The sequence below is a fragment of the Gigantopelta aegis genome, chromosome 1 (assembly GCF_016097555.1).
Source record: "Gigantopelta aegis isolate Gae_Host chromosome 1, Gae_host_genome, whole genome shotgun sequence".
Lineage (NCBI taxonomy): Eukaryota > Metazoa > Mollusca > Gastropoda > Neomphalida > Peltospiridae > Gigantopelta > Gigantopelta aegis.
The window spans coordinates 29,214,771-29,229,770 of NC_054699.1; the positions used below are offsets into that span (position 1 = coordinate 29,214,771).

Sequence of the window (15,000 nt, forward strand, 5' to 3'; positions counted from 1 at the left end):
AAGGAGTGAGGAAGAGGAAACGAAAAAAATGTCGAATGACAGAGGAAAGTTGGCAGGGGACGATAGAAAGAACGAACGAAAAGGAGAAAGAAAGAAAAGAAAACAAGAAACGAATGACAAGAAAGAAAGAAAACAAAACAAACATATGCCCCCCCCCCCCCGTACTTGTTTTTGTAAATCCATTAAAGTAACAGACCTTAGCTTTTAAACACTACGATGTATTTTTCACTATTAAAGCCGTTGGTTTGATATTTTAAATTAGAAATAGTTACATTTTATTATTTAGAATATTTATTGTCGTACACCTGAAGTACTTCTGGCAACTAGGTTTTTATAATAGCCCAAATTCCATTTTTCATAATTCTAAAAACGCACGTTCGTAATGGTAATGGTTTTTATTGTTTGAATTTGCGATAAAATACGTCAACTTTCAAATCGTCCTTCAAGATCTTTGGTGGTCATAAAACCTACTGTAATACTGAACTACCGGTTGTAATGTTTGCCCAATTAATTCACTATTATCATATAACCATTCCCCACAGCTAATATACCTTAAGATTTGGCAATTGTAAATTCTTATTAGAGTTCCCCTACTTTTTTTGAAAAGTATATACATAACACCTCTCTAAACCGGATGCCTCTTAAAACAAGACTTTGTACTTGGTCACGAGGGTGTCCGGTTTAGAGGAGTTTCACTGTATATGTATATATACCCATCTCTCGGGTTCAACTAAATTGTTTACATCCAACCTTCTCTTGTTTTCTCCCCCCTTTTTTTATTTCAGAAGGTCGAGGTCCGTTTTTCCACAGAGCCATCATCCAGAGCGGTTCCGCCTTGAGCACATGGGCCGTGTCCTACGATCCGGTCTGGTGCACCCAGAAGCTCGCAATTAATACGAACTGCTCCTCGCATATCGCAAACTCGCAAGCGCTCATCCGGTGTCTTCGTCAGAGAACGTACACCGAACTCATTAACGCGTTCCAAAAGCTCCTAAATACTATTCCTGTTTCGCACCCTCTGTAGACAGCTGGACGGTGCTCCCGAAAAAGCCGGAAACAATAATCAAAGAAAAGAAGAGCAAATTCGCTTCCGCCAAAGTGATGTTCGGAATTACCAAAAACGAAGCCTATTCCTACTTGAAACAGCAAGAGATCCAGAAAGGGATTTCAGAATTTAGAAAAACTCAGATTATAAGGACGTACGTGCAAAATGTGTTTCGCTACCACAGACAGAAGATATTCGAAATTCTGGATCACCATTATACTGACTGGAACAGGATTTCAGATAAGATATCGAAGAGAAATAATATTTTGGAACTTCTCAGTGACGGCCAGTACGTGGGGCCGCTGGTGAAGGGTGCTCAATACCACGCCGAGACGGCGCCCACGTACCTGTACGCGTTCACATACTCTACACAGTCTGAGGACACGCAGGATGTGCATGGTATCCACGGAGACGAACTTCCCTACGTGTTTGGTGCTCCTCTAGTGGGCGGGTTATCGCCCTTTCCTTCCGTGTATACGAGTGCTGAAAAGATGCTCAGCGAAGCGGTGATGACGTATTGGACAAACTTTGCGAAGACTGGGTAAGTGATCACGTGTTATTATCTTAGTCTATAAGAAATCAAACTCACCTTGGGCCCCGTTCCACAAAGCGAGCTTAACGCTAAGATCACCTTAAATGCACTTAAAGTGTTCCTGGTGCTACGATAGCGTCGTGAAACGGAGCCCTGGCCCCGTGCTTTAAACCTTAAAGTCTAGACTTTAATAAAGTCCAGACTTTAACGTCATGGCAACGCCATTCAAAGAGCATTACGTTAAAGTCTGGACTCTTTTTAAAGTCTAGACTTTAAGTTTTATAAGCACGGGCGCAGGAGCAGTTTCAGAAAACGATCGTAGCTACGATTGATTTTAATGACGTAATGTTTTCCACCATTTCAGAAAGCAAAGGAAATGATTAGGAATTTGTAGACCGTGACGTATGATCATATGACCAGGTCTTGTGCTTATCTTTATAAAACGTTTAGAGTCACCACCATTAGAATGAATGAATGAATGAATGAATGAATGAATGAATGTTAAGGACATCCCAGCACGAAAAATACATCGGCTATTGGGTGTCAAACGCTTTAACGTCATGGCGACGTCATCCTAATTGCACGTGACGTCATTACTGATTTAAGTCTAGACTCAAATGTATTGTGAGCATAGGCCCAGCAGTTTTCAATCATCAGCGTTTCACATGCAGCCTATCATGCCGCCTCCCCCCCCCCCCCCCATTAAATTAAAAAAGAAATATTGAATAAAATTTTATAAAATACCAATATGCCCCCCCCCCCCCCCCCCCACACCTCGATATAAACTTGTGGCTATGCCTGTGCAACCTACCTATTTGAAAGTAAGAAGAAAAAACTAATTCTTAATCGTTCCATTACCAAGAACGCTCTTATGTTCACCAACTCCTTTTAGACTCCCCCCACCCGTAAGGTACGGACCTGATCAGTACCCCTTGACAACGCCCGAGTTGCGGGGGGGGGGGGGGGGGGAAGGAGTTGAGTTTCCTCCCTCGTTTTAAGCGAATTTTAAAAAGTATGTTCTTCGGGGAAATATGACCCGAATCCCTTAGAAATTTCGCTCGCCACAGTACTATATAGACCCCCCCCCCCCCCCCCCCCCCACCCCCCCCCCCCCCCCCCCCCCCCCCCCCCCCCCCCCCCCCCCCTTGCAGCACAATTTCCTCTAGATGTGCCTTTTTGACACTTATGGAAAAAACAGAGAAGATATTCCTGTAAAAACCTTAATTGGTGAGTGAAGCAGGACCTGTATCATTTTAAGTACATATTGACTTATAAATCTCGAGGAGTATTAACAGATTTCCAGGAGCACTAATCGAAATGAAAGAGAGAAAAAAACACTATCGAAAACTCTATGATTAGGCAAAGTCTGTCACAAACAAGTTACCCGCGCGTTTATCCATAAAATATCACACAATCAAGCTGAATGGGTTGAACACAGCTTGTTGGCGGTGGTGGTGGTGGGGGAGGGAGGGAGTCATATATTCAAGATTACAATCGAAAATTTAAATATTTCCTTTTTTAAAGATAGTTGACGGAAATGTACAGAAGGTTCTTGAGAAACATTTTAGAAGTTTTGTTCTACAACTGTCAACTAATACTATTTAATGACCCCCCCACCCCCACCCCATACATATTCACACATAAACCTACCCACCCCAAAAACCCCATCGAAAGTGTAGACAAATTTTGTTAAATGTCAATTTATCTTTATGTTAAACATAGCATGTGCCAGTATTGGGTTAATGTCTTGCATTTCCATTATCATAGTTAGTTTTTCATGTATGGAATTCTTAGATACAAATTTGTAAATATCTTGATTTTTATTGTCATTTTGACACATTTGTAGGGTGCTGAGTTATATTTTAGACAAATTTGTAGTTTTATGCAAACATTTATTTAAATTTGAAGAATTTTTTTTTACCGAAGGCACAAACAAACAACGAAAGTGAAGACAAATCTTGTTAAATGTTAACTTTATAAAAACAAGAAAAAAAGTTCAAGCCAGACAAAAATGTTTTGCGAAGTTGTCAAATATCAGGATATGACATTAAGAATGTTTTTATTTCCACTGAACACTACAATGAAATCATTTATTTTCGTGGGCATACATTTCCGTGGATCAAAAAGGAAGCATTATGAATTCGTATTCATGTACTTGTATTATATCTCCGTTCATTTCTTAAATTCGTTGACTACACTACTCCACGAATTGCACGGAAATTAGACCACCACGAATAAAGGTTACTTCACAGTAATCAAACATTTTAATTACATAGATTAACCGTATCTGCCCCGTCGATACTACTACAAACCGGACACAAACGAACAAACACATCTAAGTAACACGTTGTGCCATATTATCGTAGAGTTGGCACAGATTAGAACACACATAGGGAACATGAGAGGCAGAATGAATGAATGAATGAATGTTTACCTACACCCTAGAACAAAAATACATATCCGCTTCTGAGTTTCAAACATAGGTAAGTATATGAATATGAAAGCAAGTGCCCCTTTCTAGCTGTAAAAGACTCTATATCACTGTTTTCTGATTTCTGTTCACTGTCTCCCTAATTACTGATTAGGTTTGACCCTTCATATTTTCATCCATACTTGTAGGCAGACAGACATCTATATATTATATAGAGAGTCAGAGAGACAGATAGATACATATATACATAGATACTAGGTAGACACAGACAGACATACATACATACAGATAGATAGATAGATAGATAGATAGATAGATAGACGCATGCATGCACGCGCAGACAGAAAGATAAGATAAGGATAGATAGATAGATCGATAGACAGATAGACAGACAGACAGATAGACAGACAGATAGACAGATAGATAGTCAGATAGATACATATATACTAGATAGACACAGACAGACATACAGATAGATAGATAGATAGATAGATAGATAGATAGATAGATAGATAGACATAAGCATGCAACAGACAACCATAAATATAAGATAAGATAAGGATGGATAGATAGATAGATAGATAGATAGATAGATAGATGGATAGACATACACATGCATGCACACAGGCAGACAGACAGAAAGATAAGATAAGGGTAGATAGATATAGATAGATAGATAGATAGATAGATAGGCAGACAGACAGATAGACAGACAGACAGACAGACAGACAGACAGATAGACGTACGGTATTAAAGGCGCATACCCTAGTTTCAGGCCGTCAAAATGGACACCAAGTTTAACTAATCTACAAACCTGCACCACAAAAGTGAACAAAGTTATAACAGAGAGAAGCTAAAGTCTGTGATATTTAGACAGGTATATATCGTCCAAAAATAAACTAAAGCTTCACTCGATAATCATTACATCTCAGACGAACGTGCGTTTTAGAATTATAAAAAATGCATTTTGTGGTATTACACAAATCTGGATGACCAGTTAAGAACCATTTCAGGTGTATGGAAATGAATATTCTAAATAATAAAATGTAATGCTAATTTAAATTATAAAAAAACGGCTTTAATAGTGAAAAATACGTTCTTGTGTTTAAAAACTAGGGTCTGTCACTTTAAATCTAACCTTGTGCACACAATAACAAAACGTAATATAAAATGCAATAAAACAAGTATATAAGCCAGGACAGGAATTATGAGAGACTGTGAACTGCAATGTCTTGGGAATATCTTGGAATTCAGGCAATTTTTGTTCTGCCAAATTCTCCCACGAGAAACCATGCTACAAAATGAACGACAGACTACGTTTATCTCCGAACGGAAACCAGCAATAATTTTATTTTATTTTATTTTTTTGTCTGGAATCATAAACGAAATGTGGAAAACGAAAAACCGATTCGAAATAATAACTGGTCGGAGAGTCTCCATCCATGCTACATTACATGGGACGGAATAAAGCTCACGGTCATTCCCTAAATTAACGAAAATTTTCTCATCGCCACTTGACCAATCACACGGCTCAGATAATAACAACAATAGAAGAAGAAGAAGAAAATTCTCCCTCCCTCGGCTCATTTTGTATCTTTGAACGAATGTAGCACTCTTAATAATGACTAATATGGCTTTACAAATTTCATTCACTTTTCGCCGGCAAGCACTCAAGAAGTTATTTGTAGCGTACAGGCCTCAACTTCGGCTTAATCATTTTAGACCACTGGATGCTAGCCAGTCTTCTTGTTTTTTTCCAACACGCACTTAATCTCTCGGCGGACCGTCCATTTTCAGTGTCTCTTGTCCTGTGATGTCTCGCAACTCTCGCGCGAACTGCTCACGCGCGAAGTGATTTATCTCTTCGCGTGATCTTTCCCGCGCTCTTGCGCTTTAATCATTATCTAAGAGAGACGAAAGACAAACAAAAGCAGAGTTTTATAAACATGGGTATTGATCTGGTAAGAAGTGCACCAATAGTTTCAGATAGTTGAGAAAAACAAGATGAATAGTTGGTGTTTGGTTAAATCAGCACAATCAGAGTTAAACACAGTTTGTTTGTTTGTTTTGTCTATTATTTTTTTCTTCTTTTTCGGGGGGGGGGGGGGGGGGGGGGGTCCGCAGTGAAACTTTCCAGGTATGTTCCTCTTGTTTGGATATTTGCTGTTTTATCAAACTTTACTTGAAAACTAGTAACATTAGAACATCCCATGTAGTAGCAAAAAAAAGAAAACGAAAGAAAAAAATTAGAAAGAAAACAAATCACACCAACAGCAACGAAAAAAAAGAAGAAGACAAAACAAAAGCAACAACAACAAACAAACATGAAATAAAAACATGAAATACAAACCGAACAAGATCCAGAAAACATCATCAATAAACAACACATAAATAAAGATCAAAACAAAACAAACCACAAGACAACACAAGGGCAAGATCTTGAAAACATCATCAAACATAACCCAGTGTTGCAGCACTGAGCTATAAGTTTTAAACTAACTTAAACATATTTAGTTTGCCAATTCAGACTGCGTTAACGTTTCCTATATCCAGGGATGTCTCCCCTCCCCGTCCATCCCGCACAGGATGGGGGATGTAGCCCGAGTACTCTGACGGTAAGAGAGCTAGACGGACATTTGGACAGTTATAACGCCCAGAGACCAATCTATAAATTTTTCAGAATCTCTGTCTACCAAACGGTAGTCAAAGCTTACAGCTCTAATACAGCAACAATCCTATGTTTGACGTTAAATACCTTTACATCGATCATTTTCAAGTTGCTTGATAAAAAAAGGACATATTAATCACAAATACACACATTACATGAAGAAACCCGTCAGCAACTACGTATTTAACCGGAACATTATTGAATGTGTGTGTGTGTGTGTGTGTGGGGGGGGGGGGGGGGGGTGCTGTTGAGTTTCTCTTATCGTCAGAGTACTCGGGCTAGGTGGGATGTGACACGGTAGATCGACTGGATTACTCCCTTATCCAAACCAATGTTTGTGTATTGTTGGGTGGTTGTTTTGTTGTTGTTTTTCAATCTATGATAAAATGCATTTAAATGACTCCTAGCTGCTTTTCGGCGTGGTAATAGCTGGTTTTCTCTCTACTCACTACACGGACCAAGTATAGAAATAACCATTCGCAGTGATTCAAGAGCTTTGTCAAACAATCTCGCTGAATCATTCTTGTGCAGAGATACAATTTGGAATGCAATAGCTCCTTTGCCGTTTACATTTGCGAAAACACCAAGCTAGCTGTAGTTAAAAGGACATTCCTGAGTTTGTTGCATTGTAAGATGTTTCGACTAATAAAATATTTCTACGATTAAACTTACATATTAAATATATTTTCTTGTTTAGAATATCAGTGTCTGTATATTCAATGTGTTTCTGGTCGTCTTAATATTTGTAAGAAGCCCAAACTGGGTTTTGTCTTCAACTAATTTCGTACGTACGAAAAAACTATATTTTAGCAAATAAGATGAAATTCAACTTAGTACAAACACTAGAACGATCAGAAACACGTTTAATATACAGCCACTAATACTTTATGCAGAAAAAAATATTTTTAATATGTAATTACAATCATTAAAAAGTCTCTGTTAGTCGATAACATCTTAAAAAGTGCAGCAAATCCAGGAATGTTTATTTAAGAATGTACTGAGACAAGGGCGAACCCAGAATTTTTTTAGGGAGGGGACCAAGGGCAAAAGAGCACACGGACCACGTCCATGATAAATACGCTTCAATGAAATCAGTAAACAAATTGTTAAAAAAGGGTCACTTTATGTTTTTAGAGGGCCATTCCCTCAGGTCACCTTCCTTGGATCTGCTCTTGTGATGTGTCATTAAGACGTTATTCGTACACCCTCTCCCCCCTTCTTCTTCACATAGACGCACCCCGTGGAGACATCCCCTTGGACACCCATATTGTCTAATATAAGCAAGAGAAGAGCAGGTTTGGGATCGATCCCCGTCGGTGGGCCAATTGGGCTATTTTTCGTCTACTTCTGTAAAGAATTCCCAATCAGTTTGGAACCCATTTATAAAATTAACAAATTGAAGCAGCCAGGAAGTCACAGAACAACGCTGGACTTGTTTTATTGATAGCACGTAGGCAAGGACAGTTGGGACTGGGATCCGTTGGACCATTGGGCTATTTCTCGTCCCAGTCAGTGCACAACGACTGGTATATCAAATGCCGTTGTATGTGCTATCCTGTCTGTGGGAAGGTTGCATCTAAAAGTTCATTTGCTGCTAATCGAAAAGAGTAGCCCATGAAGTGGCGACAGCGGGTTTCATCTCTCAATATCTGTGTGGTCCCTAACCACATGCCCGACGCCATATAGCCGTAAATAAAATGTGTTGAGTGCGTCGTTACATAAAACATTAAAAACAAAACAAGAGAAGAGCTGTAATGGTATAGTCCTCTGCGTTTGATGACCGTATACTACCAGTGGTCATCGGTGTCAGAGTTTCACCAATCAACAGGTTAATCACAACACTATGATTGACATTGGTGGTATTTTTGAGGGGATTATAATGACTCCGAGAAGTTTGGCGGATGTCGAGAGTGGCAGAAAATCGAGGGAATTAAAACGGAGATTCATTCATTTCATCTTATTTTCGTGTTTATATCCAATTTAGGTTCAAGCACGCTGTCCAGGACACACACCTCAGATATCTGGGATGTCTGTCTAGGACAGTGGGTTAGGTGTTAGTGGTTAGTGAGAGAAAAGAGGGTGTAGTGGTCTTACACCTACCCAGTGAATCGTTAAAACTCGCTCTGGGTGGGAGCCGGTACCCAATACCTATCAGCCGTGTGTCCGATGGCTTAACCACAGCATTACCGAGGACACCACAGCGATACAAACGGTACTTGAAAAGAAGTTGGCGGTAGGCGGGGTTAGCGTTAAATCGGGGGTTGGTGGGTTGGGGGGGGGGAGGGGGGGCACTAAATCGAGGGTGTATTGTATATGTCATGATAAACAATTTGTATACATGTTAAATTTGTTCAACACGTTATCAATGAGACTATGCGGTCTGGATATTCCATACATCACCATATAGTAATACCTGACTACAATTAGAATTGTCATCCGTCGAACACAATACAACAAAGTATGGGGTTTTTAACGACACCACTAGAGCACATTAATTTACTAATCATCGGGTATTGGATGTCAAGCATTTGGATATTTTGAACATATAGTCTTGGAGATGAAACGCACTACATTTCTCCATTGTTAGCAAGAAATCTTTTATATGCGCCATCACCCTGTCAAGATAGCACATACAATTGTCTTTAATATACCAGTCGTGGTGCACCGGCTGTAACGAAAAATAGACTAATGGGCCATCGACAGGCATCGATCTTAGACCGACCGCGCATCAGGCAAGCGCTGTAACACTGGACTGCGTCCCGCCCCTCCCCGGGGCGCATCTACAGTGAGATCTGTCATCATTCGAACTCAATAAATGCAGATTCTGTACTTGACATATGTCTCAATCCCCCTCCCCATCCCCCCTAGTCTCCCTAGCGTTGCGGAATCGTTCTGACAATAAAACGTACGTTACAGACAGACACACAGACGCTTGTTCCGGACTGGCGCACGGGGAGGTGAGGTAGACAATTACATGTGTTGGTTTTCAACGAGAGAATTGTCGACGTTGTAGCCTAGATCCAGCGAAGGGTGAAATGAGCTGGAAGAAGATGCGTACAGAATGTACCACAATTCCCAGTACAGTAATCTCGTCTGCCTGTCTGCTGCCATTATTTCTTCCTTTTTTATTTCTTTCTTCTTTTCCCCCCCTCTCCGTAGAGTACATTATCTTATTGTTATTGTTGATTCTGGTTACGTTTTCCCCTTCCTTTCTTTTCTTTGCTTGTTTGGGGGGGGGGGGGGGGGTATGGGGGGTCGGTTTTTTCCTTTCTCTTTCTTTCTTTCTTTCTTTCTTTCTTTCTTTCTCTCTCTCTCTTTCTTTCTTCCCTTTCTTTCTTTCTTTCTTTCTTTCTTCCTTCCCTTTCTTTCTTTCTTTCTTTCTTTCTTCTTTCTTTTTACTTAATACTAGGACGCTCTCCCAAGTTATAATATGTGGTAGGTGAGATCCTTGTGTTTTCGTTCTGATAAGATATTTATCATATTATTTTCATTTTTTGTGTGCCATATTTGTATGTGTCTATGAATGTAGGATGTTTAGGCCGCGGACGTTTAGGCCGTGGACCTTTCGGCCCGTGGGTAGGTCCAAGTACGATGTTTCGGCCTCATTTTGTTTTTTAAATCTGTGTTGCACAAAACTTTATTCCCTTAAATTTGACATACTGTTTGTTTGGTAGGTATTAACATGCTTATATTCCGATGGTTCTAACACGCTTACTGTGGGTACAATATCACTGTTATCATTATTATTACTATTGTTGTTGTTGTTATTATTAAAGCAGGACAAAATCGTTCGAAAACCTATAATTGAATACAAAGAAAACAGTATTTATTATTATTACTATTATTATTATTATTATTATTATTATTATTATTATTATTAAGCCAGGACAAAATCGGTCGAAAACCTATAATTGAATACAAAGAAAACAGTAATGTGTAAACGGTTTGACTTGTAAATTTCTGCTATAATTTCCTTAAGATTTAGTGTATGTTTGTTTTGTTATTGTGGGTTTTTTCTCCATATTTCGAATGGTTTTGTTGTGACATTAATAAAGTTGGGATTTTAATAAAATATTAAATTTTTTGTATTTATTTTATTTTATATTGTTTTGTTTATTTTATTTTATTTTATTTTATTTTATTTTATTTTATTTATTTATTTATTTATTTATTTTATTTATTTATTTTATGTGAGGCCAAAACATCCACCCTGTTGGCCGAAAAAGTCCGCGGCCGAAATGTCTGCGGCCGAAAAGCCGAGAGAGAGAGAGAGAGAGAGAGAGAGAGAGAGAGAGAGAGAGAGAGAGAGAGAGAGAGAGAGAGAGAGAGAGAGAGAGAGAGAGAGAGAGATATGGATGGATACATGGATGGATGGATGCATGAATGGATGCATGGATGGATAGACAGTAAACTGTTGTTTAACTGCAAATATACTGGCACACTAATATTATTGTGCCAGTTTAGCAATATTAGAAACAAATTCCTCGTAAGTCCTCGTAAGTCAACGAACGATGTCCTAAACATGTCCTGTTCCTTTCTGCCTCCGAGGCTGGTTTGACGTTGTCTGTCAAAAGATATCGAAAGCCGTGGTATGTGCTATTGTGCCTGTGGGAAAGATCATACAAATCGGAATCATAAAACCGTTTTCCTCAATTAAACCCGTATCTCTACACAAGGCAGAATCGAAAGGGTATTTTGGCAAAGTCGTCATTTGGTTTTACGAATCACTATATTAAATCAGATGTCTCAGCTATAGATCTTTTGTAGCTAATCAATAATAAGAGCATTCATAGTGTAGCTGCGGGTTTCGTTTTTGTAAGTATTTACATCAAATATCGCAGCAACCGAATGAAATAGCCACAGCCGGCGGGAGAGACGTTAATCAAACAATCCTCTAATATAAGATAGCTGCATCTCTCTCGAAAAACATTATTATGATTCTCAACCAGCGGGGTAAATCTCCAACTATTAGACTGTCTGTCCGCCTGTCTGTCTCTGTCTGTGTCTCTCTGTGTCTCTACCTCTGTCTCTACCTCTGTCTCTGTCTCTGTCTGTCTCTCTCTCTCTCTCTCTCTCTCTCTCTCTCTCTCTCTCTCTCTCTCTCTCTCTCTCTCTCTCTCTCTCTCTGTATCTCTGTATCTCTCTCTCTCTCTCTCTCTCTCTCTCTCTCTCTGTATCTCTCTCTCTGTATCTCTCCCTCTCTCTCTCTCTCTCTCTCTCTCTCTCTCTCTCTCTCTCTCTCTCTCTCTCTCTGTCTTTCTCTGTCTCTCTCTCTCTCTCTCTCTCTCTCTGTCTGTTTATCTATGTCTGTCTCTGGTGTGTGTGTGTGTGTGTGTCTTTGTCTGTTTATCTGTGTCTGTCTCTGGTCTGTGTGTGTGTGTGTGTGTGTGTGTGTAGTCTCTCTCTCTCTCTCTCTCTCTCTCTCTCTCTCTCTCTCTCTCTCTCTCTCTCTCTCTCTCTCTCTCTCTCTCTCTCAGTCAGAACCCATATTACGATTCTCGATCTTGAGAATGATAAAGCCCGACTTGCCGCGATCACTCTGTGTACCGCAGGGCATCGTGGTCTAGTGCAAGGTCGACTGTGAATCTGTAGATGAGAAAAACACACCGCATCCCAACAATAAATAATCAGAATTACTCGTGTAGGCAGTAGTATTATATTTCAAGGGAAATAATTTGTTTGTCTTCAAAGACTATTTTTTGCATGCGTGTGGTTTTGCGTGTGGAAAACTGGTATTTGTTGTGTGTATATTCAGTGGCGGATCCAGAAAATCTATTTAGGGCGGGGGGCAATGACATGAGGCGGAATGCCAATGGAACTTTGGGGGAGGTTTGGAGGGGATCGTAAAAAAAAAGAAGAAAATTAATATATAATAAAATTTTAACTGTCGCAAAATTTAGGAGGGCCCGGGCCCCCCCCCCCCCCCCCCCCCCCCCAGATCCACCCCCCCCCCCCCCCCCCCCAGATCCGCTTCTGAGATTTTATTGCTCAGTACCTTTTGTACAACGTATCTGCGAGAAAACCGAATGTGGTTCTGTTGTTACAACCTTCACCTGGTGAATATAATCAAATTGATCCCCTTGGTGACTTGGTACTGCGTTCACCTGATGTGCGCGAGTTCTCGTTCCGGCCAGTCCTCCACAACTGGCGTAACAAAGGCCGTGGTATGTACTATCCTGTCTGTGGGATGGTGCATATAACATATCCCTTGCTTCTAATCGAAAAGAGTAGCCCATGGAGTGGCGACAGTGGGTTTCCCCTCTCAATATGTGTGTTGTCCTTAACCTTATGTCCGACGCCATATGACCGTAAATAAAATATGTTGAGTGCGTCGTTAACTAAAACATTCCCTTCCTTCCTTCCTTCTCTCCAGAAGGATTCTGGTCCAGAGATTCACGAACTGTAAATTAAAATCATTATATGTGTTGTCTTATCTAGAAGTAGGAGAAATTGTGTAATCACTTTTTCCCACAGACTGCTACGCTACATAAAGAGAAGAAGGAAGGAAATGTTTTGTTTAATGACGCACTCAACACTTTTTATTTACGGTTATATGGCGTCGGACATATGGTTAAGGACCACACACATATTGAGAGAGGAAACTACATAAAGAGATACACTGACAATGTGTCAGGAGTCGAACATCGTTATTGCTGCTTTAAAGGGACATTCCTGAGTTTACTGCAATTTTTAAGATGTCATCGACTAACATAGATTTTTTCACGATTGTAATTACATATCAAATATACTTTTATGCATAAAATATTAGTGACTGTATATTAAACGTGCTTCTGATCGTTCTAATATTTGTATTAGGTTAAATTTCATTTTATTTTCTAAAATATATTTTTTCGTACGTACGAAAGTAGTTGTAAACAAAATCCAGTTTGAGCTTCTTACAAATATTAAGACGACCATAAACACATTGAATATACAGACACTGATATTCTAAACAAGAAAATATATTTAATATGTAAGTTTAATCGTAGAAATATTTTATTAGTCGAAAACATCTTACAATGCAACAAACTCAGGAATGTCCCAGTAAAGCTGAAGACACTGTAACGTGTATTTCGTTTCTGACTAATAGAGCCTTTCTAGCAACTAAAATTACATATTAAACACATTTTCTTGTTACAATACTCATTGCTGAATACAAATTGGATATACATTGATACTGGTATTCTTCACAAGAAAATGTATTCAATAAGAAATTGTAGTCATTAAAAGGTTCTGTTAATAGTAAAGATATTAAAGTGGAAATAAATACAGGATATTCCCTATTAATATTATCATCATCATCATTATGGCCAGAAACACAATGTAAACAAATGGATAATCCAAACAATAAAATAATTTCTCATTAGAATCAAGAACGGCTGTAATTGTGGTTAAAAAAAAAAAGTTTGTTTTGTTTAACAACACCACTAGAGCACATTGATTTATTAGTCATCGACAATTTGATGTCAAACATTTGGTAATTTTGACATATGGTCTTATAGAGGAAACCCGCTGCATTTTCCCATTTGTAGCATATATAGCATTTATATGCATAATCCCACAGACAGGATAGCACATACCACGGCCTTTGATATACCAGTCGTGGTGCACTGGCTGGGACAAGAAATAACACAATAGGCCCACTTACGGGGGATCGATCCCAAACCGACCGCGCATCAAGTGAGTGCCCACACTTAATCGTGAAAAAAAAATGAAAACATCACTTTCACTCTGCTTTGTACAGATATACGATTTTCTTTTTTAAATTATGGTAACGGTTTTGTCGTTCACGTTCCATGGATATTGGCAAACGTGCACGCTGCCCAACAACATTACTTAATGTTAAACTGTTATTTGCGATCATTTCCATTTCGATTCCCAGTGGGACACTTGAGCCCGCAGTAGACCGGTATCTTGTTACAGTAACTTATCGACCACAGTCCACTAATGGACTCAGCCGATCGGGGGTCCTTCAATGGATAAGCTATGCAAAGGGCGACAATAAAAAAAAGAAGAAGAAAAAAACAGTCCAAGAAAAATCGACTGAAAGCTAGAAGAGTCAAATGGTGAAGCGGACCTCGCGCCATTTATTTCAATCTGCATCGATCTAGCTGGGAGACATGAATTAAACGAGCGATTTCTGAGGAAAATGATTTATTTAACAGTAGCTAAAGGGGAAATTTCCTGCCAAGCAGCTCAAAAAGGATTTATCTGTACAATCTTTTAAAGTCAAGAAGATCATCTTTGGTCTGCTCTCGAGGGGAGGTAATCCATGCAATTTGTCAAAGAAGCAACTCGGTGGATTTCGGAGAGTAAACCTACTT

At 39.3% G+C, this 15,000-nt stretch overlaps 1 protein-coding gene across 1 annotated transcript in view; it reads left to right on the plus strand.

Moving 5' to 3' along the window:
- The window catches only part of LOC121374928 (neuroligin-1-like), a 102,253-nt gene that overhangs the window by 74,695 nt on the left and 12,558 nt on the right, over window positions 1–15,000 (plus strand). The window contains 2 exon segments of the mRNA XM_041502108.1: window positions 786–977; window positions 980–1,586. Of these exon segments, the coding sequence (XP_041358042.1) occupies window positions 786–977; window positions 980–1,586 (799 nt within the window).